This window comes from Mirounga leonina, unplaced genomic scaffold (assembly GCF_011800145.1).
Source record: "Mirounga leonina isolate KUSES-001 unplaced genomic scaffold, KU_Mleo_1.0 Mir_126, whole genome shotgun sequence".
Classification (NCBI taxonomy): Eukaryota; Metazoa; Chordata; class Mammalia; order Carnivora; family Phocidae; genus Mirounga; species Mirounga leonina.
In genome coordinates this window covers 35,367,089-35,393,117 of record NW_023270314.1, presented here as the reverse complement: position 1 = coordinate 35,393,117, position 26,029 = coordinate 35,367,089, and the positions used below count along the sequence as shown (strand labels likewise).

General features: G+C 34.8%; 1 protein-coding gene across 3 annotated transcripts in view; it reads left to right on the top strand.

Annotated features, from left to right (window-relative positions):
• CNTN1 (contactin 1) overlaps nt 1-26,029 on the top strand; it is a 361,942-nt gene that overhangs the window by 185,361 nt on the left and 150,552 nt on the right. For 2 of the 3 annotated variants that reach the window (XM_035002871.1, XM_035002873.1), the window contains 4 exons: nt 9,761-9,868; nt 11,271-11,303; nt 19,793-19,925; nt 23,792-23,964. In XM_035002871.1, the coding sequence (XP_034858762.1) occupies nt 9,808-9,868; nt 11,271-11,303; nt 19,793-19,925; nt 23,792-23,964 (400 nt within the window). In that variant the 5' untranslated portion in view covers nt 9,761-9,807. Of the gene's footprint in view, nt 1-9,760; nt 9,869-11,270; nt 11,304-11,332; nt 11,951-19,792; nt 19,926-23,791; nt 23,965-26,029 lie in introns of those variants that run through there. The other variant, XM_035002874.1, reaches the window with a different exon arrangement.

The following is a 26,029-nucleotide window of genomic DNA, read 5'->3' as shown; positions in this document are numbered from 1 at the left end:
AAAAATGTGAGTAGTTCAATTGTTCTATAAAATGCAGGCTGTGCTGTCAGCACTCAATATCCATATCTTCAAAACTCCTTCAGATTTTTTTTTCCTCAGCAGCCTCTAAATCATATTTCACAATCTGGTGATGTTATATTTATTGAAATGTATTGTATCGCTCCTCCTTTTACATATACTGCACACAAAATCAAGTGGTGGGCTGTTTCAGGGACTAAGATGGTTGCAATCCAAAGAATATTATGCTCTACCCACCCGTGGAGCAATATATGTGACTGTTCTGAGAAGGGATACTGTTTATGATTATTTTCAGAAAATGGGGCGTTTTCCTTGAGTATGTGCTCTTATTCTTTGTCTTCGAACAGCAAGTTCTTCAGAAAGTTTTACTAATTATATTTGATCATAGCAGTAAGCTGCTACAATATTGTTAATGACTTTGCAGAAAAACTTTTGAACTGAGATAATAATAATTTGATGATAGAATTTAAGGAAGCCAATGTGAGGCTGGGGAAGAACATCTAAAGTAGGCAGTCATTCAGCTAGAGGCAGATATGTCACCTATGTTTAAATTATATTTCATCTGAAAATTAATTGGAAAGATAGAATACTGATACGAAGATGTTTAATGGACTTAACACTTAAATATATAATATCCCCTTTCTAAAGGCGTAGTGTTTTTTGACTTCAAAACTAATTTTGTTTCTGGAAGACTTAACTTATTCCACTTTAATATTTACTTTTATTATGTACATATGTTGTAGGGTTTTTACTTACACATATACATACATGCACACATATATCCAAATCCATACATGTGTTAGTATTCACAATCCTGTGAAGAAGGAACTTGAATTTCCATTTTCCAGACTGGGTGACTGACCGCTCAGGAAGATGAAATGACTTGTTTAGCAGAGGCAGAATTTCAGAATGAGTCTGAGGATAAATGTCCCCTGCTCTTAAAATGTAGAGTAGGAGATATTGGTGTCTTTTCACCTAGACTAATCTGTGTTCAATTCCAATAAGCTTCCGCTAACTGTTTTCTGGAAATAGTACTTTATAACAAATGTTTCTCAGAAAGAATATGAGTGCCATAAGTAAGTATTCTTTTTAACATGGCCTTTCATGAACTGTGTTGAGGGTAGATCAGGATAGACTCCTGATGTCCCCGCAACTGTCTTTTTTTTTTTCTTTCTAAAATGGAGATGTGACCATTTGATTATATATATTAATATTTTATCAATAGTCCTAAAATCTTGTTCTCTGTCAATGTAAATGATTGTATAATTGTATAACCATCAGTTGAATGAAATATTAGTTGCATTGGCCTTAGTTATATACATCCTTTAATTGTATAACAGTACTAAATACTTGGCAAATAATTGTTATTGGAGAAATGCTTGCTAACGTATTGTTGAAGCTTTTTGAATAACATTTGGATTAGCCTATGCCAGAATGAAACTTAAGAGCTACATGGTGTCTGACCAACAGAAAAATGAATATCTAGATATGGACCAAATTTCTCAAAGAACGCTAGCATTGTCTAAGTTAGAAAGGGAGAGGTGGGGACAAAGACGAGTGTGGGAGAAAGGAGGAAAAGGAAGGAAGGGATAGAATGTGCCACACTACGTTGCCTTGTTGTAACATGTTGTTTTAATGTGTGACTAAGACATTTAATAAAGGATACTGGAGAAAAGAGGGCGCCTGGGTGGCTCAGTTGGTTAAGCGACTGCCTTCGGCTCAGGTCATGATCCTGGAGTCCCGGGATCGAGTCCCGCATCGGGCTCCCTGCTTGGCAGGGAGTCTGCTTCTCCCTCTGACCCTCCTCCCTCTCATGCTCTTTGTCTCTCATTCTCTCTCTCAAAATAAATAAATAAAAATAAATAAAATCTTTAAAAAAAAAAAAAAGGATACTGGAGAAAAGAAGTTGAATTCCCTTGGAAACTAAGGTAGAGCCAGTCTGTGTCAGGGTTACAACAGTCACTAGACACCTAGAGATCTGTGATGGTTCGGGGGATGCTGCCTCTGCAGTAGCAGCTGGGAGAACTCCGCCGACTAGAGAAGCCACAGGGCTCCGAAGGCCCTCTGAAGGCCAGCAAGTCCAGGGAGCTGGCCAGCACAACGTGGCCTCAGGGACAGGAATGCATCCTTGGTTCCACTTTTAATCATGTATTTTCAGCTACTGAGAAGAAAAAGGTCTGCTCCCATAAATGGCACATCTTTGTCAGAGTTGTTTGTTTTTCATTTGCTGAAGCACTTTCAGGCCTGTGGGGGCTGGGAGTGAGCTGTGAAAAACTGAATGATATGTCCTCCAGAGTGAAGGAAGAAGAGCAGTTTCTTCTGCATTAGCAGGAGTGAGCTCAGCCTCTCTGCCTCTCTGCTCTACATCACTGCTGAGGGGATGTGATCAGGGAGTCACAAATGATAGGATAACTGGTGACACAATAGAACAAATCTCTAGCAGAAAACAAATGTGTGGACAAGATGTGAAAGATGCTTTTATATTTGAACAGCAAGAAACCCATTAAATGAAATAAATTACATGCTGTCAGGCTGATGACTCACTGTCCTATTGAAATAGACAATATTTTGGAGTGAAGGAAAAGATAGCATGGCATGACACAGACAGGCTCAAAATAATGAAAACTTTTCCTCTGACTCGAGTGTGAATATTCAGATTAGAAGACAGACTTCCAATAACACTCAATAAGTGCATATTAAAAAATGCTTTAAAATATTGCTAGTTAGAATACTCTATTTTAGACTATGTTTATAAGCAGCAATAGTCCCTAACAAAGAACAAAGCTCCAATAGGCGACATTCCTTGTTATTTATTTTCACCATCCTACCCTTATTTTAAGGAATTAAAGTTAAATTTCAGTTTGTTTATGGCAAGTGCTTTGGAATAGTTACGGAGTGGTCCGCTCATTCCTTCATTTATTCAATAAATGTATATCGAGAGACTTCTATGTGCCAGGCTTTATAAAAGCAACAATAAATAAGAGACATGTCCCCTGACCTGAGTGGGCCTATGGCCTAGTAGAATAATAAATTAATATTTATTAAATACTTTCATAATAGGTATTTCACATGCACAATGTTATGCAGCTCTTAAAATAGTCCTGTGAAATAGTCGTTCTTTCCTTATTTTACACATGAGGAAAACTAGGGTTCAGAGATTGAATAACTTGCCATAAATTGCAAGCTAAAGAATGGATGAGAAAAGTTGAACTCATAGTAACAGAGAGTTGAATGGAGGTTATCAGACGCTGGGGTGTAGGAAAAAGGGGAAATAAGAAATAGAGAAGACTCTTGGTTGCCAGGGGCTTGGAGGAGGAGATCTTGGGCTTGGAGGAGGAAATCTAATAAGTTATTGTATAATGGGTACAGAGTTTCAGTTTTGAAAGATGTAAAGACTTATGGTGATGGATGGTGGTGATGGTTGTTCAACAATATGAATTTACACAATACAGTGAACTGTCACTTTTAAAATGGTTGGGATAGTATAAGTCTTGCCATTAATGGGGAAACATTTCATGACAAGTACCCAGGGTGTTTATACATGTGCTATTTGTGAAAACTTTGACAAAATGAAGATTCCATTGCAAAAAATCAAGAAGTTCATTATTTAGTACATTAGTAATTTATCACTAATTGTATTAATATTTATTTAAAAGAAAAACAACCACAATATCTTATATGTCTGGTGTATCAACCATTAGACTTGAGTTATGGCCCTGGTTCTAGTAGCCAAATCTACTAGCATAATTAATTTTTGGAAAATATAATAAGGATAAGGTTTTTTTGTGAGAAAATATACATTCAGATATAAATAAATCTTTAGCAGTTTTGAATAACTGAGAAAACCCCAACCATAGTTTTAAAACTGGTTAATGGCATTGGCTTTAGTTTTACAGCAAGTTTTGATTAACATTTTCTGACAGAGGAAGTGAGGAAAGCTCTTGTTTTGTGACTTGCCTAGATAATAAAACATCCAAATCTGGCATGAGTGAAGATGAATTCTAATTACGCTCGATATATTTTCCTATTTATCCCTTTCTAAAGAGAGAAATTTAATTATATTAATATGTCCACTCAATTTATATGAGGACTTTCTGAATTTTTGAAACACCTGAGATGGAATTCATTTTTACTTTGAGAATCTAGTTATATGGCAAATAAAAAATATTTTTATCATAAGAAATGGATGAGCCAAAATTCAGACAAGATCTGGCTGAATTCCCTTGTTCTCTTTTCACTATGCCTTGCCATACCTTCCCACATATTGTGATTGTTATCTAAGGAGGAAATGTCAAATGACATCCCAGATCTAGAAAATTCTTATGTATTTTATTTCCAATTTTCTGAAATCACTTGCTTTGTGTGGGCACAGCTAATCTTTCTTTTGACCAGCACTCCTTTCTGAGACTACCTGTAAAGTCAATGAGATACATAGACCAAAATCTCACTGACACACTCCATCAAAATTATAAATCTCAAGAAAACTTTCACAGAAATTGTTCTTCATTCTTTACCTCTATATACCTGATTGTTTTTCTCTCGGGTCAGTGCTGGTTCCTCTACATTCAATATCAAAACTGCTGTGCAATCCCTTGTTCTTAAAGTTGAATATCTGTGAGAATTATTTAGAGTTCTCAAACTATAACAGTTTATTAATAGGTAAGTCAGAACTATTTGAATCCAATAATTATTGCCACATTAAACTGTAAAATTTTTGCAGTATATTACTGAAGTCAGTATTTACAAAAATAAGTGATTGACACAACAGTTTTGGCATAGTTTATGTTTGCTTTTTCTACCTCTTTCTTTGTTTCTTTGTTTCTTTCTCTTTCTTTCTTTCCTCTCTCTCTCTCTTTCTCTTCTCTTTCTTTCTTTCTTTTTCTTTTTTTTTCTTTCTTTCTTTTCTTTTCTTTCTACTTTTTCTTTCTTCTTCTTTCTTTCTTCCCTGAAATCAAGAGTCCCATGCTCCATCGACTGAGCCAGCCAGGTACCCCATCTTCCTTTTAATGAAAAGAACTCATCCTAATTAGAGTACATAACTCAGTGAGAGGAAATAGGATCTAACAGATTAAGAAAATGCTCAAATGTACATTTTTTAGACAAACTTTAGAGGACATAAACAATGTGTACGGGTTTCAATAATTTTCGTTTAGGTCTGTCTTTAGATATGAATGATACTATACATCATAGAAATGAAAAGCTAAAAATCTTTCCATAGATCATTTAATTGATTTCCCTGCCTCCTAAAGGAATTTTTCCATTTACCTATTTCTTTTTCTCCCTGCTTAGTAAAATACATAAAACAAAATTAATATTAAGAGTCTAGAAAATATAATTTATACAAACCTATAGTTCCACCTTCCCACCTATGTCCAAGAAAAAGAAACTGGTCATAAATTGATCCTGGCATTTAAAACATAACTCTTATTTTTCCTCAGTCAAGAATATTTTTAAATATTTCCTGATGCTAATTTGACCCATTTCCACTATATTTTCTCTGTTTCTCTAAAAGTTGAGAATTCACTCAGGTCATGATCCCAGAGTCCTGGGATGGAGCCCCTGCTCAGCGGGAAGCCTGCTTCTCCCTCTGCCACTCCCCCTGCTTCTGTTCCCTCTCTTGCTGTGTCTCTCTCTGTCAAATAAATAAATAAAAATAAAAATAAATAAAATTTGAGAATTCAACTCAACTTTTTTTTTAGAAATAATTGTTTCTTGATTGATTTTTCAATTTAGAATAATCGACATACCAAAAGGGAAAATGTGTTTATCCTGGCCTATGTAGTACCACTAAATATTTTTACTAGTCTCTGCAAATGCTAGGATTCTGGCAAATCAGGAGGGTAAATATGGTCTTAAAATTCATCACAACTGAAAAAAATAAGTAGGATCCCATGTTGGTTTTTTTTTTTCCCACAACATTATGATGCAGGCAATTAGTACCATTTTATTTTTGCTATTTAAGAAAATGTTTAAATATACTTATATATTGAGAATTGTGACATTAGGTATTTTCTTTTCAGAATTGTTTTCATACTCTATCTTAATTTAGATTTTACATTCAACTCTATGTCATGAGATTTTTCACCGTTATTATATGTTATTTGAAAACATGAGTTAATATCTTTCAAAGTTGGAATTCTATTATGTCCCAATTGAAGAGGTCCCTTTTTAGTGCCTTGGGACATGTTGCTCTCAAGGAGTTACAGAAAGAAGTGGTTGGGTTCTGAAGTCACCAAATGACTCGAACCTAACTAAGTCATATGTCCTGGCTACCATAATCAGATCCATCCCCACTATGATGTATTTTACAGTGCTTTTAGTTAAAATAATTAAAAGTTTTCAAGTTTAGTAACATGTAGGTCTAAACAACTATTCCATCACACTGATTTTTGTACACATCTGTGTTCCCATTGATCTACAAACTTCTTATGGGCAAGCCAACTATCTCTTTATTTCTGATTCCTCTATCTCTATGCCTGTTCACAGAGATGGATGTACCACAGATAATGAAGCTTAAGTTGTGGGGTACCTCCCTTATATGAGACTATTCCAAGGCCCTGCTGGGCAAAGCCTCGCCAGTATAATTACATGATGCTGTGTTTTTGCAAAATTTATAAAAGTAAGGTATTGTAATTAGATTACTGCATAGTTTTGTGGCTTAGTTTACCTCAGTAATTTTTGTCTTGTTCTCCTTTTTAAATACAGCTCCCCAACTTTTAAAGATAAGGCCCCACAAAACCTAGATTCTCCCTTGCTGACACATAAGGATCTTATTTACTTTTACTTTTTGTTGAATGAATAAATGAAAAAGGGGAAGGAGAGGAAGATGGATGAAATGTTATTAGTCAATATATTTTAGTTTTGAAAAAATTAACATTTCTGGCAAAAAAATTTCCACAAGCCACCAACAGGTAATCCTAATATACCACTTTTGTATGATGTCTATAAGTTTACAAAGCTCTCCTTCTATTTTCAATGACAGCCTAGCTGGATATAGTATTCTTGGCTGCATATTTTTCTCATTTAGTGCTCTGAATATATCATGCCAGTCCTTTCTGGCCTGCCAGGTCTCTGTGGATAGGTCTGTTCCAGTCTAATGTTTCTACCATTGTAGGTTACAGATCTCTTGTCCTGAGCTGCTTTCAGGATTTTCTCTTTGTCTCTGAGACTCGTAAGTTTTACTATTAGATGTCAGGCTATTGATCTATTTTTACTGATTTTGAGGAGGGTTCTCTGTGCCTCCTGGATTTTGATACCTGTTTCCTTCCCCAAATTAGGGAAGTTCTCTGCTATAATTTGCTCCAATATACCTTCTGCCCCTCTCTCCCTTTCTTCTTCTGGGATCCCAATTATTCTAATATTGTTTCATCTTATGGTATCACTTATCTCTCGAATTCTGCCCTCGTGATCCAGTAGTTGTTTATCTCTCTTTTTCTCAGCTTCGTTATTTTCCATCATTTGGTCTTCTATATCACTAATTCTTTCTTCTGCCTCATTTATCCTAGCACTTAGAGCCTCCATTTTTTATTACACTTCATTAATAGCCTTTTTGATTTTGACTTGGTTAGATTTTAGTTCTTTTATTTTTCCAGAAAGGGTTTCTCTAATGCCTTCCATGCTTTTTTCAAGCCCAGCTAGTATCTTTAAAATCATCATTCTGAACTCTAGTTCTGACATCTTACTAATGTCCGTATTGATTAGGTCCCTGGCAGTCGGTACTGCCTCTTGTTCTTTTTTTTGAGGTGAGTTTTTCCATCTTGTCATTTTGTCCAGAGGAGAATAGATGAATGAGAACAAAATGCTAACAGGGTAACAAAGTCCCCAGAAAATATACACTAAACAAATCAGAAGAGACCTGAAACCGGGGGAAAAGAAAGGGAAAGAAAGAAAAAAGAAAAAGAAAAAGATAAAAACAAACAAAAACAAAAACAAAAAACAGAAATGATCAAATATGATCAGGCTGGTGCTTAGATCAGTGCCATGCACTAGATTTTGGGTCTATTTTGGTCTGTTAGAAGAAAGTGCCTCCCAGAATTTTAAAGAAAGAAAAACTTATATATGTACAAAAATAAGGGTTAATACGATGAAGGGATGGAATATGACTGTAAACATGAAAATTATAAAAGATTTTATAAAAGGAATTGATAAGATAAGAAGTTGTTTGAAAAAAGAAAGAAGAGGATTTAAAAAAAAAAGAAAAAAAAAAAGGGAGAGAATGTGATCAGGCAGGAGACTAGAACAAAGCCATACACTAGAGATTTAGGGTATATTTTGGTCTGTTAGAAGAAACTGTATCCCAAAATTTTAAAGAGAGAACAACTTATATATATATACTTATATATATATAACATATATATATATATATATAACTACTATGAAGGGATAGAATATAATTCTAAAAATGAAAAATAAAGATTTTTTAAAAAAGGGATTGATAATATGTTGGTTGAAAAACGGAAAAAGAAAAATTAAAAAAAGAAAAAGTTAAAAAAGAAATTAACTTTGAAAGACTAAAGAATCATGGGGAAAAAAGCCATGGATTCTATGTGCAGTATTCCCCTAGCGCTGGAGTTCTGCCGTTCTCATTGATCGGTAAACTTGGTCTTGGCTGGCTGTTCTTGCTGATCTTTTGGCGGAGGGGCCTATTGCCGTTGTCCCCAAATGTCATTGCTGGAGGTGGAATTGCCCCGCCCTTGCTGGGTACCGGCTAAGTAATCTGCTCAGGTTTGCAATCGGGAGCTTTTGTTCCCTGCAAGCTTTCCCTACAGCTTTGGAGGATGAGAATGAAAATGGCAGCCTCCCACTCTCGGACCTGGAGGAGCCAAGAACTTGGGGCCCCCTCCCCAGTGCGCCCCCAGAGAAAAGCAATCACTCCTGTCTCCCCAGTCTCTGGCCACACTCCATGCTCACCCGGCCTGTGACCCAGCATTTCTATCTCTGGCACCTGACCCCGTGTGGAGTCTCCAAACCCAGCAGGTCCCTGTGGTGCGCTCCCGTGCTGCTCCTCCCAGGGAAGGAAGGGGAGTCTCCCCGGATCTGCCGCTTGTTGGGTCCCTGCTGGAGGAGCAGTGGCCCGACTATGCCACAGATCATGGTTTATGGCAACCCTGAGCTGAGAGCCCACTCCTCGGCTCCATCTCTGCAGCTGGCTTCCCTGCTCTGATACCTGGGAGCTCTGCCACACTCAGGCACCCCCAGTCTTTCTGTGACACCAAGGGTCCTGAGACCACACTGTCCCATGAGGGTTCCACCTCCCCGCTTAGCCACTGGAGCGACGTCCCTTAGTGGAGCTGACTTCTCAAAGTTCCGATTTTGTGCTCTGCTCTACAAAGCTCTTATACAAACATATCTTTAATTGAATCTTCCTACCAGCCCTTCAGTTAAATATGATCTTCAATTAAATTGATCGATATGGAAATGTTTGCAACTATGCCATTTGTAGAAAAAAATACTGTTATGATCAATTGTTAGAGTTAAAAACTAGAACACACCAATTGAGTGACTTGCTCATGTTCCTACAGTGTCAATCCTGGAGGCAGCTGATAACCCTGATACCAAGTCTATTGTTTCATAAAACATGGTGCTTACAAATATATTTAAATAAGCTAAAACTTATTCTATAAATAAGAAACATAAAATAAAATTGAATCAATAATATTGTTGACCCCAAATAATGAGCATTTACCTTTCCTTTTTTTTTTCTATCCTATCCTTTTTTTTTTCTTTTCTGTTTTTGATGCAGGTGTTTATTATCCAGCTACCATAAAAACTAACCTTTATACATACAAGATGAAAATGTGGTTGCTTGTCAGTCACCTTGTGATAGTATCTTTTACAACTTGTTTATCAGGTAAGAAATATCCTTTGCATATTCTCCATGAATTATGTCAATATAATTAATATGTGTGTATTCACTTTATTAAATCTGGTACATGAAGTTAAAATTAATATTTTTGACATCTGTGTCAGATATGTAAATTAATATATATTAAAGCTGACCCTATTTTTCTTTTTATTTTCAAGTAAAATTTCACAAGATTTAATCAGTCTTATGTAGTGGTAAGCTGGTAAATGTTTAAAAAATGGACCTCTGGGAGAGAAAAATATCCCTGCTGTGTAGCATTTGTCAGTTGCTGGGGAGTAAATATTCCTGCTATGGCCAATCTTGGCAAATTGACATAATTTAACGTGCTGTTGGAAAAGATATACAACAGCTTACCATTATATAGTATTTTCACCATATAGATACAGTATATTCAGGTAACCTCAATAGCTTAAATAAAAGAAAAATGTAGTAAAATAATTAGACAGTAATGCGTTTTAAACGTTTGTTACCTTTGTTTTTAATTTATTTATTTGTAAGTTGATATAATTTAATTTTTCTTACTGGCTGGTCAGTCTTGTGAAAAACAATTTTAAAATAATCTACAATGTGTTCAAGGACATTAAGAATAACAAAATAGTTTTGAAAGTGCTCTAGTTTTGGGACAAATACTATAACTCTATCTTTCAAAGGCAATTAAGGATTCAGAAATATTTCCTACAGGGAGAGATGCATTATATTTTTATCTGAAAGCAGCATGTTTTCTAACAATCAATTTTTCTAATACTGTCATCTCAATTACCTTAGCTCAGTAAATACCTGTTGAGTTGTTAATTAAGTTCAAGACATAGATGGATCTTATCCTTCATGTATCAATCCTCATTGATTGTTTTAATGATGAACCTGCTAGGCATCCTATTACATTTCTTGTTTATTATTAAGGAAATAAAAATGCTATTTTATTTTGGTGGTAATTATTATTATGACTTCAGAATTCATAAAATATAATAATTTCATCAGTGCTTAAGAATTTTAATGACATTAAACTATATGGCTATAACCACAGGAGTTATACACATACACACACACACAATTACATGCATATTTATATACATATTATACAAATATAATAAAGAAAACTTTGTGGTAGTTTTATTGTGGCTAAGTCTTATCTTCATGAATGAAATAAAACAATGACCTTATTAGTACTGAAAAATTCATCCTAATTCTATTGACCACAAATTTTAATGCAACTATAAAAATGCAAGACATGAAATAAATAGTTGCAAATGTGATGATACATCAGCTGTAATAGTAAAGGGCCGCCAATGTCATTTCATTAACTAGTATCTCCGTTATTTGATTGATGTTTGAGACCACAACTTGAAAGCTGCTTTGGGATTAAAATTGCTTTTTCTTTTATTCTTAGAGTTTACATGGTACAGAAGATATGGTCATGGAGGTAAGTTAATGAAAGGGTAAATTTAAAAAAATAGTTTTTCTCAAATGAACCATATTTCATCTCTACTTTAAGCTATTAACTCTCTAAACTTAAAGGCAAATGGTTAATGTTAGATCACTTGGAGATTTTGTAAGATGGTTTATCTGGGGTCACAAGACGAGTTGTTTGATTGCCAGAATGAATTGAATGTATACACCAAAAACAAATATGCTATTAGAGGATTGTAGCAGATAGAAAATATTCCATGTGGCCTATATTTTTTCCTGCATGCTTTGTAACAATTCTATGCTATTAAATTTTGAAGCAATATTTTAAATATTGTAAACACCTAACTTACTTTGGAAAGCCTCTTGCTTTGCTGAAAGAGATAGAACTAAAGTTAGTGACCTCAGAACCTTAAGATTCAGTTTAATTAGTATTCCAAAGATGTTGCAGAATTTATTATAAATTTATAAATTTATGATTTATTACATATAACTGTTAATTCTGCTAGTTTAGATTCTACTTCAACCACTGAACATTTCTTGCCAGAAATAGAGGCAACCTGTAGGAGAAGGCTTCTTCCTTGCCTCTCCCAGCTTTGAGTAGCCTTGGACTTTCCTTGACTTGTGGCATCATGACTCCAATGTCCACCTCCATCTTCAAATGTATGTCTTCCTCCCGTGTCTGCCTCTGTGTCTGAATTTACCTCATTTTAAGTTTGCCAGTCATACTGGATTAGGGCCCACCTAATGACCTCATTTTAACGTGATTACTTCTATAAACATCCTATTGCCAAATGTGGTCCCATTTTGATGTACCAGGGATTAGGACTTCAACATATCTTTTGTGGGGGCACAATTCAACCAATAATATTAAACTAAGAGAAAAGTATTGTGAATCTCTGAGGAGGGAAGAATTGTAAAATATCCAAAAATTACCAAACTTTTTTGATCACCCAGCTAATTGTTACTAAGAAGAAAAAAAAAAAAACTCATGTATGATGACTGACATCAAGTTAAATTCATAACTGCTACCTTCAAGTGAACAGCTGGTATTGCCCAGCAAACATACTCCACTTCTCCAATGAATTCATTTTTCCTAGATCATGTCATAGTTGCTCCCCTCCCTTCAAAACTCGACAACTTCTTGCCATCCTTACTTTGCTTCCTGTTACACAGAGGTATTAGAGACAACCTGAAGATAATTTCCACAAATTCATGCTACTACATTTACTCTCCTCCTACATCTATGCTCATACACTCCATCTTCCTGCTCGTTTCATACATGTCGTCATATTAAACCAAACACTTGTACTTATCCCATCCCATCTGGTTTATTTATGTTCATTGCTCCAGCAATTGCCCCCTGTGTCTCCTCATCATCAGTTTCTCCCTCTACTGGATTATTGCTGTCAACATACAGTTACATATACAAATACATATAATTTCTCTCGTTTAAAGAATCATTTATCTGCAAACCCCACACCCTATAGCTAATATCCTACTTATCTATTCTTCTTTTCAGTATTACTAAAAAAAAAACCAACTATGCTTTCTGTCTCAATTCTCTGACCCATATTTTCCTTTGAATCTACTGCAATCAGACTTTCACACCAGCATTCAACCAAGATGCCTTGCCCATGTCACCAGTGATGTACATATTGTGAACCCAATAGTCAACTCTCAGGCTTTCTACTTGACCTATTGGAAACAGTGCTGCAGTTGCAGATATTACGTGTAGACCTAACATCTATAGGTGAAAGAGGTGTATTTTTTTCTCATATCTATTTCTTTTTAAAAGCAAGAGACCTCTCAATAGATCTCTAAACACCTCAATGTCCAGAGTTGGGTCACGAATTTACCACCAAGCTTGTCGTAGGAAGGAGTAATGGCATTAATGATAGTCAACCTGTACTTCTGAGTCATGGGAGGGAAGATTTGATCCTTGAGCATATCTGACATTTATCATCAGGGTAGAAGGGGAGAACTGGCACTGGTGAGTCAAGAAACAATATCTGCCACACCACTTAGGTGAGTTGAAATTGAGGTGTTTTTTTTTTTTTTTTTTCACTTATGAATGGGAGAGTTCTATCCAATATATTATCTTGGATATATAATAGTTTTAACTATTACTACATAATAATCTTAATAGCCTAGGTGACTAGCTTTTAAGTAAAATATATGCATTAAGAATACATAGATATTTTTGGTTTGAAAAATAAAGTACACCAAGGCTTATTAAAAAAATCATCAAACCTAACTCCACTCTTTTCCACATCTCTTAAAAATTTCTTCCCTCTTTATTTTTTGGATTGTATGAAATCAACATGTGTCCTATTGAGATAAAAGACTGAATACAACTAAGTTCCATACAGTGAACATGTAATGTTCAGATATTTAATTCATAACTAAATATTTGAGAGTAAATATTTATTTTAGATGCTTTTCTCAGTTATGGTCTTTTTTACTTTAATAATAAGATACAGCTATCTCAGGACCAACTTTTACTGAGGCTAACCTAAAATGAAAATAAATATCTCTTTAATTCCTTTGTAATTTAGTGACAAAAACAATAAGGGGAAGAGGTAAATTAGCAGTATAATCCTTATTCTATAGGAATTAGAGTATGACATAATCTTTAATTTATACAATGGGATTATCATATGATGATAATATTCAAAGCTAATATCAAGGAAAATTAAAATTCTGAAGAGAGAGCTGATATGGAATTTCCTGTGTCTTCATAGTACTTATACCCAAATTTTCATGATTTTTTAAAATTAGCATTATTTTCATTCATAAAGCATTATTCTATCTCTAATTATGACTGAGATTTTATAGCATTCACTAGCTTATCATTATTTTGTGATACAGTCACTGTTATCAATTAAAATAGACTAGAGATAGCCTGAGGAGGCAAACTGATAAAAGTAGGCGCACCAACTGGAGCATGCTACATAGTGGGGTATACGTGAAGTAGGTATGGAAAGATGCCTAGACAGTTAAGGAAAACACTGAGTAGAGGCTTTAGCAGTGGACCTTAGGGCAAGGAGGTGGCTGCTATTGAGAGACTTCATAGGCTCTTGGGCAGTAAAGCCATGCAAAGGGAAATTTAGTAAACCTTTCTGCTAACCTGACCCCAGTCTTTGTTCTAACAGTTTGATTGCTATAAGTTCTTCAAACCAATTCCTTTATATTTTAGTTATGGCAAATTACTGCAATATTATATATTACCAATGACCCTAAAGGATTAGGGTATCCAAGTATTCAAAGCCCAAGCTCTAAACATCCTTGTTCCCTTACTAGTGGGGAATGGTTGACAGTGAAGACAGAAGAAAAAGTGATTCTTTGAGTCATTTTAAATACTGTCTCACTTAGAGAATTTATTGTATTTCAAGAGGCTTGTAACCCTCACCATCCCACAATTATTGTAACATTGTAAATATTGTAAAAATCCCAGTATTAGACTCTATTCAAATTTTTTTGCCATTGCTTTTTTTTCTAATAGTTCTTTTCCTGTGACTCTTCTTATAACATACTTATGTAGAAGTATGTTTTTATAACTAACAGATTGAGATGACATATTACGGAATGAGAAATAGAATTTGTTTCAAAATAGATATAAAATGAATTAAAAAAATCTCTCAAGTACAAGTCATAATTATACTTTCAATTTTCAAAAATGAAATAGAAGAGCAAGATTACAGTGGACCATCTCCACATAGTGAGAGGTGAAGTAATCCCATTTTAAATAATAAAACTGATTATGTTAATGATGGAACTGAGAATGGTACAGAAAAAAGCAGTAGTTTTTGCCTGTCATTTACATTTGTAAATTTGACAACAAATAATCCTATATGATTTCATTCTTTCTTGTTAATCTTCATGATTAAATTTAAGAAATGAACTTAACTTCTCCAGAAGACTACCATTATGTGGTAGAAAACTGGTGAATTTACATTAAGAGCAGATCAAAAGAAAGTGATTTGAAATGCTGTCTTTAATTAGCTTGAGAAGCCATCTATAATTTTGTGCTCCTTTTTAGAAGAATCTACCCAGTAAGAAAAAGGACACGTATTTAAAAAGTAATCTTATTTTTCTGAAACATAATACCTATTTCTTGTTCCATGTGCCCTGTAACCCCATAATACATCCAAAGCACCATAATTTATCATCTAATTACTTCCACAGCTGTAGAAAAAAGCGCAGTAAGATGGACATATTTTCTGTTGGCTGAGAGTATAATGCTCGCATTAATGAATCCTTTTCTGAGCCTTGTATTCTCCCAGAAATTTATTTTCTCCTCACCCGAGTGCCCTAGCTGAGAGAACAGAGTGCTGAGCTCAGATACTCTTCAAGGGGGTTATGAGGATAACATTCAGAGGTTCACTGAGCATGCCCAGGCAATTCAAAAGCTTGTTTTGAGTAATTTATCTTTCAAGGGCCCGAATATATTCCCCAAATAAAATATATGCAGTAATTGCTAAACCATCTAATGGAATACATTCTTTTATTTAGGCCTGAACATTTTACAAAAGCATGAAACATATATTTGTAAAATAATACCAGAAGTACTACTGTGATGAGAAGTGTGTCCTATTCTGCTTTTTGACCTAGAGAATGAGCCAGGGGAACTATCTTAAATGCAATGTTCTCTCAATGTGAAAAATAAATCCAATATTTTGGTGGAAATTAGCTTCATATTTTTATCCCCTGAAGGTTTCACTGTCTGTTCCTATAAAGGCCAGATGGAAGTGGAGTATGAAGAAGTATATACATATAATTTATGAAGAGTATTTGTCATGAGAAACAAAAATAGCATGGGGCACTAATATTATCCATTTTGGCATATAAATTTCAACCCAATTCACCCCAAAAGTATTTAATCTCTATATATGCCCCTTGAGGTATTGCCTGGCAATAGATATAGTCTCATCATTATTATTATGTGACATTCCATTGTTTTCAATGGAAAATTTCATTGCTGTTATCTTTTCTAGAAAAAAATAAACTTATTTTTATTTTTTTTAAAGATTTTATTTATTTATTTGAGAGAGAGAATGAGATAGAGCATGAGAGGGTCAGAGGGAGAAGCAGACTCCCTGCCGAGCAGGGAGCCCGATGCGGAACTCGATCCTGGGACTCCAGGATCATGACCTGAGCCGAAGGCAGTCACTTAACCAACTGAGCCACCCAGGCGCCCAAATTAAACTTATTTTTAATGCATATGATTAAGATGAAGAAACTACTTAAAACATCCTCAGTCTTCTAAAAGCTGACCAACATTTGTCTCAAAAGCATTTGCCTTAAAATCAGAAGATACACTGACAAATGAAATATTTAAGACTATGCATTTAATTAAAATATGCAAATCTACCAATCTAATCTCGACCTTCACATAGATGTATGCTTATGTCTGTGTTGAATTTGAAGGCAAATACGGTACTTTAAATAATGAAGCCCATTTGGTATGAACGTAACTACTTCAGAGTGACGTAACTACTTCAGAGTAGTTGTTTCAAGAAAGCTAATGAAATTATAAATTGAGAATTTAGGATTATTCCAACCTCTCTAATGCCACTGTCAGTGGGCACTGTGGAAGCAGATGCTAGACAGGCTGGGACTGGCTATTTCTACATTGGAATACAATAATGTTAAAGAGGTTTTAACTAATACAACCCTGCACCTGTTGAGATGAGGACAAATTTTGTGAAATAGTGTGAAATCACTAATATATCCCTATTATTAAATAAGATAGGGATTTAGTTACTTGCAAGTCCCTCCAATTTGCCCCTTGTGGAATACAAGTTGGAGATAACCCAAGGAAAACCCCCAAACTTGAACACCTGAGATTCTCTTGAGAGTGTCTTTCACAGAACGTAATTTTTTTATTTTAATAAAATCCAGCTTGTCTTTTTTTTTTCTTTAATAAATCACGTTTTTTATGTTGTGTCTAAAAACTCACCATCAGGCTTTTTATATAAACAATGTACTCAGAAGATATTTATGAGCTTAAAAATTCTCTAAATAATATTTATTTTTACCCTGTAAATATCTAGTCTACTTAAATTTTTAAAAAATTGAAAAATTTCACACTAAAATTGTCATTGATCAGGGTTAGAGTTGGAATAGAAGTCATCTTGTCTTCAAGAAGAGAATCTAAATATATTGATAAAATTGCACTTCTCTGCTTGTCTTTTTAAACATTTTCATGTGAATTGGGAAGAAACCGCAGAATCTCCAGATTAGCAGGTGTTACTAAATTGTTCCAATCAGAAAAGCTGTGCAATTGGGAGAGACCCAAGGAAGAGCTTATAAAGTTGTTCAAATGGGAAGAAAAATGGCATATGATTTTTATCATAGATAAGTACAAGGTCATTTCTTTAAGAGATTGAAAAGTCTAGAGCCTACATCCAAATGAAAGTCTGTAGTTGTCAGTGATTTGGGATTCATTCTTCATTTCCCCTGGTGTGCGGTTATATCCTAAAAGGCCAGGAAATATTGGGCATCATTAGGAAAATTATTAGAAGTGAAGCAGAAAACGTTATATGCATTTTTGGCCTTTACAACCTCAAGAAGGATATGGAATAGACATTGCTCACAGCAGGACTTCCAAAATCATTAGCATAGGGCTTCTGTGAACACCTTGCATTTGTGATCTTATTAATGGTTGTCTTAGGTCTGTGGGCCCTGAGGGCGTGTGTGCCTATTCCTTTCTTTTTTAAATGTTGACTCCACATAGGACAAATGGCTTGCATAAAACAACAGTTAGGAGAAGTGCATTGGTGAAACTAAATCTCAGTTTCTCTGATTCCTTTGATTTTGACCCAGCAATTTGCTATCTAAAGTAAGATGGTAATAGGGAATGAACTGAGGTCGTAAATTCTTGAATGGCAATTTCAGCAAATTCCAAACTAAAAATGAAGCATCTCCCTTTGAAATATTTCAGGCAAGCTTAGAAAAATTAATGCTTCAAACTAGGAGAAACTAACTTGAGGATTTTATTGATCACCTACATGTATACAAATATGTGTTGATACAACACTAATAACACCAGAGCAACAAAAGTGAGTAAAACATGGCCTCTTGCTTTTAGAAATTTCATGAGTTGATATACATATATATATACACGTATGATGAGATATGCATAAGATATACATAAGATATATAAACCAAATTTTGAAAAGATTGGCAAATTCACAAGAACGTTGACAAAATCAGTATTTATTGAATGCTGACTGTGAGCCAGGAACACTACTGTCTTATGTGTATTGTCTCAAAATAATTCTCACAGTGTCTAATGGGATAGATTTTATTATTATTCTCATTTTTAAAGGGTGATATTGAGGCTTGGAGAGTTTAAATAATTTTTCCAAAGGCATTGTAAATAGTACTGAGGCAAGATTTAAATGATATAATGAAACTGCTCATTAATGGAAGCTGGAACAAAGTTCTCATCTTCAGGATTGATGTTGGAGCAGACAAAATGTCTCTGGTGTTTGCTTTAAATCTCTCTTAAAAAATAATTGGAGGAATGAACCATGGCTTTGCTCTAGCAGAGACATTTTAATGATCTTACGTAAGAATATCATCCTTCCTAGCCACGTATGCTAGTATTAATTCATGTGGGGCATATGGCTCTTAGCTCTTCTCTGTAAATGCTGCCACATTGATGTCATATGAGTGAATCTCTTCTCCTCTTCCTGCTGTGAAGCATCACTCTTCCCTTCCAGAGAGCCAGCTGCTTCCCAACTTGGGTTTGCTTGTGATGAATTCTGAACCAGTTGGTCAGATCCCAATAATTTGTTCATTGACTGTTCTAGGTGATACTGAGTACAGGTGCTGGTCACAGGTTTAGAAAAACTAAATAAACAAGAGACTAATCTCCCCAGAGCTTCTAGAAATTCATCCATTCTCTTATTAAAAAATCATTAAGCACCTATTGTGCTCCAGACTGCTTGACAGCTAGCTGGGAGATTATGGACGCAGCCACCTGTTCCAAACATTTGCAGTCTCACGGAACAGACAGTTGTATCAAGAATCACAGAAGGTGTGCTAAGTGCCAGAAGCTGTGTGGGGAGGGGTGAGAACACAAATGAGGACCAACCAAAACTAGGAGGGGTGAGAGGTGGCGAAGGAACTAACTGTGGCTGAGTCATAAAGGACTGTCTGGGTTTTGATAGGAGGAGAAAAATGAGACGGTGATTCCAGAAAGGGGAAAAACATGTTGCAAAGGCTCAGACGCATGAAGGCCTGACCTGTTTGAGGGGCTATATAGTTAAGCATGACAACACCGGGTGCTTTGGGAGAAATAATGAGAGATGGACAGAAAAGAGTTTTGAATAAAGCACCTAAATTTTTTCCTCGGGATTGTGGAGGCAAATATCTTTGTTTTGAATGGAAATGGAGATTTGATGTTTCTAACATTTTTCCAAAACATTTTTAAATGTATCCAAATCTTTGACTTATAAGACAGCACAATGTAAAATAATTTTATTTTTCTTGTAGTTTCTGAGGAAGATAAAGGATTTGGACCAATTTTTGAAGAGCAGCCAATCAATACCATTTATCCAGAGGAATCACCAGAAGGAAAAGTTTCACTAAACTGTAGGGCACGAGCCAGCCCTTTCCCAGTTTACAAGTAATGTACCTCACTGCTCTTTTCACAGTGGAGTGTCAGACTAGATTATAGATGAGCATCTGTGACCCTGTACTGATAGAGAAAGCTATAATATAAGGTTGTTAACAAAATGCAGGGATATTAACAAAAATATTGACATGTAAGTTATTAAAATAGAGTTGTTTCATGCCCAAATTGATAGTAAGTTTTCCTAACTTAAATATGTGCAAATAATCCACTTCCTATTTCCTGCACAGATAATGCTAATGCCATTTGATATTATCCACTTAAAAATTGTCAAATGGTGATCATGCTATTAAGCATATACAAGGTTATATGAAAATCATTCACAATTTAAATATACATTTGAGGATAAAATGTTCTTAGATGCATCAACCTGAATAACTCATACTTACATATTACAGATAATATTCCTATATCAACTACATCTAGAGAACTTACATACATAATTCTAGACAGCACCACTTTTTTCAGTGGTCTCAAATCTATATTCTAGGCAATACAGCAAATTTCTTAAAATTAGATAATTTATATCAATATGTCTCTGTTTTTCTGGGATACCTATTTATGTTATAAAAAATAACTTTATAAAAGGTAACAATAGGTTTTTCTGCCTCAGATGGTTCAGAAAATTATACTAACAGTTTCTAGTCTGATACAAAGAATAAGATTAAAAATTAACCAAACACCAATGGATCTGAATTTCACCTGTGAAATAGTTCCATGAAGACAAAGCAAGTGATTGATGGGGAAATTGGGGCTCTAGTATGTCAATGTCAGCTAACTTAATTGAAGGTTGTCATTCAACAAGATTGATTTTCATAGTATTTTTTTCTCAATAGAAAAACAACTTTCTATTGTTATAAAAAGTTATCAAATTTAATCCTAATTGAACACATTTTCTCTTGAGTTCAAGAGACTCTTGTGAATCTCTGGGCTAAATTACAAAATTATTCTTAAAATAAAATATGAATTTAGGTCCAAAAGCACCATCCCTTTGAAATTATTTTTATTGTTTCAATTTCATGCATGGGAATGCAAAATAAGTAGATATTTTATAAATTATAAGTAACACATTTATTTTGAAAATATTTGATGGGCTAGACTTGTTTCTACCCTTAAGCCACACGTAATGAGAGTTTATATACATAGTTATGGACATGGAATAGTATAACTAATAGGATCTGTAGAGGAGATCTAATCCAAGCACATAATTTTATAGGAGAGGAAGCTGAATCTTGAATAAATAAACTGACTGGATCCAGAGTTAGTAAGTCACAGATCCAGGGCTGAAACACAGGTTTTATGGCTTTCAAAGAAACATATAATTTTTTCAGTATGTATCTATCTAGATAGGTTGATAACATCTCAAAAGCTATTTCTATGATCTCAAAAGCTATTTCAGTGATGCTTATTTTGTGACACCTTGTCCTTGACATTCATACATAGAAACAGCAAATCAGTCTACAGCCTGAAATGGAGGCAACGAAACAGAAGAGATTGCTCTTAGATAGTGTTCTAGAAATATGTGTTTTTTTGCTGTGCCTACCCGACCCCTACCCCACAGACACATTAAGAAGCAAAGCTTTGCATAACTAAAATTTTATAAACATTGATTAGCAAATTCCTTTTTCCCCTTTTCTCCAGTCCCTGGCAACCACCGTTCTATTCTTTGCTTCTATAGTTTAACTATTTTAGATACCTCATATAAGTAGCTCTCATATTAAGTGTTCTTACCAAAATTTAAAACATAAATAAGAAGGCAAAGCATTGCTTGACAAATACATTCACCAACTCCCTCCCATAGGTTGCACCAGCACTGAAGTCCCCAGGATGAGTGTGGCCTATCTACACATTAATGTAGAGATCTGGAAAGGAGAAGTAGATGTTTAATTCTGTTATGAAGGCAGTCTGCATTTGACAGGGAAAAAAAAAAAAGGAAAGAATTCAGTTCATGATGCAGCTTGTCTGATGGAAAAGAACATTTGAAGTTTTAAAAATTTACTTAATATTCAGAACAAGCCATACTAACCTCGGTAATCATGCAAGGTGTCATTCACACAGTAGTTTTATATTTATGGCATGTTCTGTGATAATTTCTTATTCATGGCAACACCCTGAAAGGTACAACAGGGAACTTTACCTTCTACTTATCAGCCTTGAAGCTTTCATTATCTTGCTTTGACCCTCAAAATAATGAGAATGCTAATAGAATTGCATTTAAAACTGTCTGAAAGGAGTTACAACAAAGGTGTACATCCTGACAATAAAGTAAACCAGTGAACTTACCCAAACACAGCAAAACTTAATCATTATATGATATCAAAGGCAGAATCAAATCCACTAAAGAAGAGTTAATGCAATAAATAAAAAGTTGGAGTCAACATAAAAAAATATAACAATTGGTATTGCTCAACAGGGAAACCCATTGCCTTGGCAAATGCTAAGCAACTTGACATTGGATTTTTCAAACAGAGCCAATATTGCCATCAACTGGGGGAAGGGGGAAGATACACTCATTGGGTTGGAATTTGGTAGGTTTTCAAAATGCAAAAGCATCATTTTCTGTGTTTACTTTTAAATTACCTCCTACATTATAAAAATTAAAACTAAAAACGTTCCAGTAATTTGATTTAATAAAAGGTATTCAGAAATAATTAGGCTTTTTTTGTTAAGATTCTGACCTTGATCAGAAGTGTGCAAGGCCATGAGCCATGAGGCCACAGCCCACTATTTGATCATGGCTCTTGCCTATGACATTGCTGAAGACATGAATCCTGGTAACAGAATGAGTATAATACATAGATGGTCAGCTTAACTGAAAACTATTTTCTTTTTCTTTTTTTAAAGATTTTATTTATTTATTTGACAGAGAGATAGAGAGAGCACAAATAGGCAGAGCGGCAGGCAGAGGAAGAGGGAGAAGCAGGCTCTCCACTGAGCAGGGAGCCTCATGCGGGGCTCTATCCCAGGACCCAGGACCCTGGGATCAAGACCTGAGCCTAAGGCAGACACTTAACGACTCAGCCACCCAGGAGCCCTTTGAAAACTATTTTCTACATTTATTCTTCTCATCATCTCACCAAGAAAGTTAGAGTCCTGTTTTTAGTCAATTTATTTATAACACAATCCCTCTAAATATACCTGCAATATTATATTGGAGGCTTGGAAACAAAAGATCCAACTGATTTTTACAATTTTCAAATTGTGTGATCGACCTCTAGTGGTCAGAGTGTGACATTTACTGAATAGAACACTGATTTCAATTCGTTTTATTGAAAATTTATTTTGATATGAAAACCTACCAAATTCCAACCCAATGAGTGTATCTTCCCCCTTCCCCCAGTTGATGGCAATATTGGCTCTGTTTGAAAAATCCAATGTCAAGTTGCTTAGCATATAATAGATTTAGAATCAGGTATTGATATTTTATATTTTACTTTTGCTAGAGTAGTGCTATTTAATATTTAATATTAATATTTTAATATTTTATGCAACACATCTGGATATGCATGAATCTAACTAGTACATAGAAGGTTATCATTTATAATCTATGTATATCTGCTAAGAAACCACTTAATGTAGCAAAATTCAATGAAATATTTGTCCTTTCTGATGCCTCATGAATAAAGAGAACACATTTCATGCACTTGAACATTTACCTTTCTGTGCCTGAACTAAATTATAAATCATGAGCCCAGAGACACAGAATTATAGGGTGTGAAGAAATACCACATTGAGTCATCTACTTAATCATCTGATTTCACATGGAGCTGTACCCATATTATTTTAGAATGATATTAGGCCAGTATGCAGTTTGCAGTCCTCATGACCTTTGATATGACATTTGTTTTTCTCTCTCATAGATGGAGAATGAATAATGGGGATATTGATCTGACAAGTGATCGGTACAGTATGGTAGGTGGAAACCTTGTTATCAACAACCCTGACAAACAGAAAGATGCTGGAATATATTACTGCTTAGCATCAAATAACTATGGGATGGTCAGAAGCACGGAAGCAACCCTGAGCTTTGGATGTAAGTAACCGTAACTTTAACAAGGTCAAGTGTATCTAGGTGACGTAAAAATTAAATGTTATTGTAAGAGTTCAACAAGAAGAAAAATCAAGATGAAAAGAAAATGAGAGAAAAGGTCCATAGATGGAGGGGGTCTTACAAGATCAGTGGGACTTAACTGTGTGGAGAAAAAAATTCCAAGAGAGCAAAGCATCCTGAGGGGTATTGGAAAATAAATTAAGGCTGTGTTCTGAGGGATCTTGAATAACTAGCATCAGTAGACATGCTAGGCCATGCATTCTCTCTCTCTCTCTTTTTCTTTTTATTTCTTTTTCTTTTTTATTATAACATTACAGTTGTGTTCTCTAAAGCTTGACTCTACCTGACAGAATCTTACTCCATAGTATGTAATTTACCTTATTAGGAGTAAATTAATTTAAACTAATTAAATTATTTTAAGTTTAAATTAAATTAAAATTTCTCCTTATGGATACTGTAATAAAAAAAATTTTCATTGTTTAAGACTGATGAATCACAGACCTGTACCTCTGAAACAAATAATACATTATATGTTAAAAAAAAAAAAAAAAGAAGACAGTAGGAAGGGAAAAATGAAAGCGGGGAAATTGGAGCGGGAGACGAACCATGAGAGACTATGGACTCTGAAAACAAACTGAGGGTTTTAGAGGGAGGGGGGTGGGGGAAGGGCTAGCCCGGTGATGGGTATTAAGGAGGTCACATATTGCATGCAGCACTGGGTGTTATACGCAAACAATGAATAATGGAACACTACATCAAAAACTAAAGATGTAATGTATGGTGACTAACATAATAAAATAAAATTAAAAAAATATATTTTCAGAAACCTTGAGCTAAACTTAAAGTTAGAAGCTATTCTAGGAGAAAATTGTGCATCGAAAGAGGAGTTGGACTAGATGATCTCTATGCAATTTTGTAAATCAGCACTTAAATCTTTTGCAAAGTGGATTATAGGATGAAAATGATGCTTTAAGAGGATCCATGTGGCAATGATTACCAGCAGGGAGTGAGCAGTCTGATTTCATTAATGTGACAATGGGAATGTAAATAATAAACAATCCTTGAAGAAATAATAGATTACATTGCACTGAAGAAAAAAAGGCCCTAAATATTTTTTTAAAGGAAAGTTGAGTCAAAGGGCAGAAACATTCTGCTCTCTTTAAAAATGGAATGGGAGCAAGTAAAACAAATTCCAAGGTTGGGAGGAAATACTGAAATGATGGCTTCACATGCAGAGGTTATGGTGACATTAAGTTATTGTTGAAATGTCAACTAAGTATTTGAGGATAGGGGTGGAATTCAAGTGAAGTATTCAGGATTAGAGATGTAGATCTGAAGGGCTTTCTGCAAAAAGGTAACAATTAGAATGATGACTTTTCATAGATATAAATATATTGAGAGAAGTAAAAATTTGATTTTATAACTTGAGTACTGATCACAGAGAAGAAATAGGAGATGAGGCAGGGTTGGAACAGAATGAGCACCAGTAAAGCAAGTGAAAAATCAAATAGAGTATCATGAAGCCAAGGAAAATGTGAATTCTAAATAAACAGAAAAGAATGAAAGAAATGAGACTAAGGAAAACTCAGACTTCAAAAAGAATAAAAAAAGTTGATGACCTTCACGTGACCTCAACTAGGATTCTACTTTTCATCCTTATTCCTTCACCCACATTGGAGTCCTCCCTCAGGAAGAGAAATATACTTTTCAAATGAGTCTGTTCCTCCAAGTCACTCCTCTTTATTTAACTTCTTTGGTAGATTCCTGGTTTTGCTTGAGTCCATTGTATTTCCAGATACCCTTACTGAGATTCTTCCTAAACCTAAAACAAAAGTTGAGGATATTGCAATTTTTAGGGTTGTCAGAATACTTATGCAGGCAGCTACCAATATCCATCTGCTGGTGTTTACCACAGAAGTCTTAGAGTATATGCAAATGCCAGCATGTAAAGTAGGGAATTAACTTTCATAGGCTCCACCAAACCAACTGAGAAGTATCATATCCAAAAGTGAGTTAGTAGATGAAAGATAAACTTTAATGAAAATCT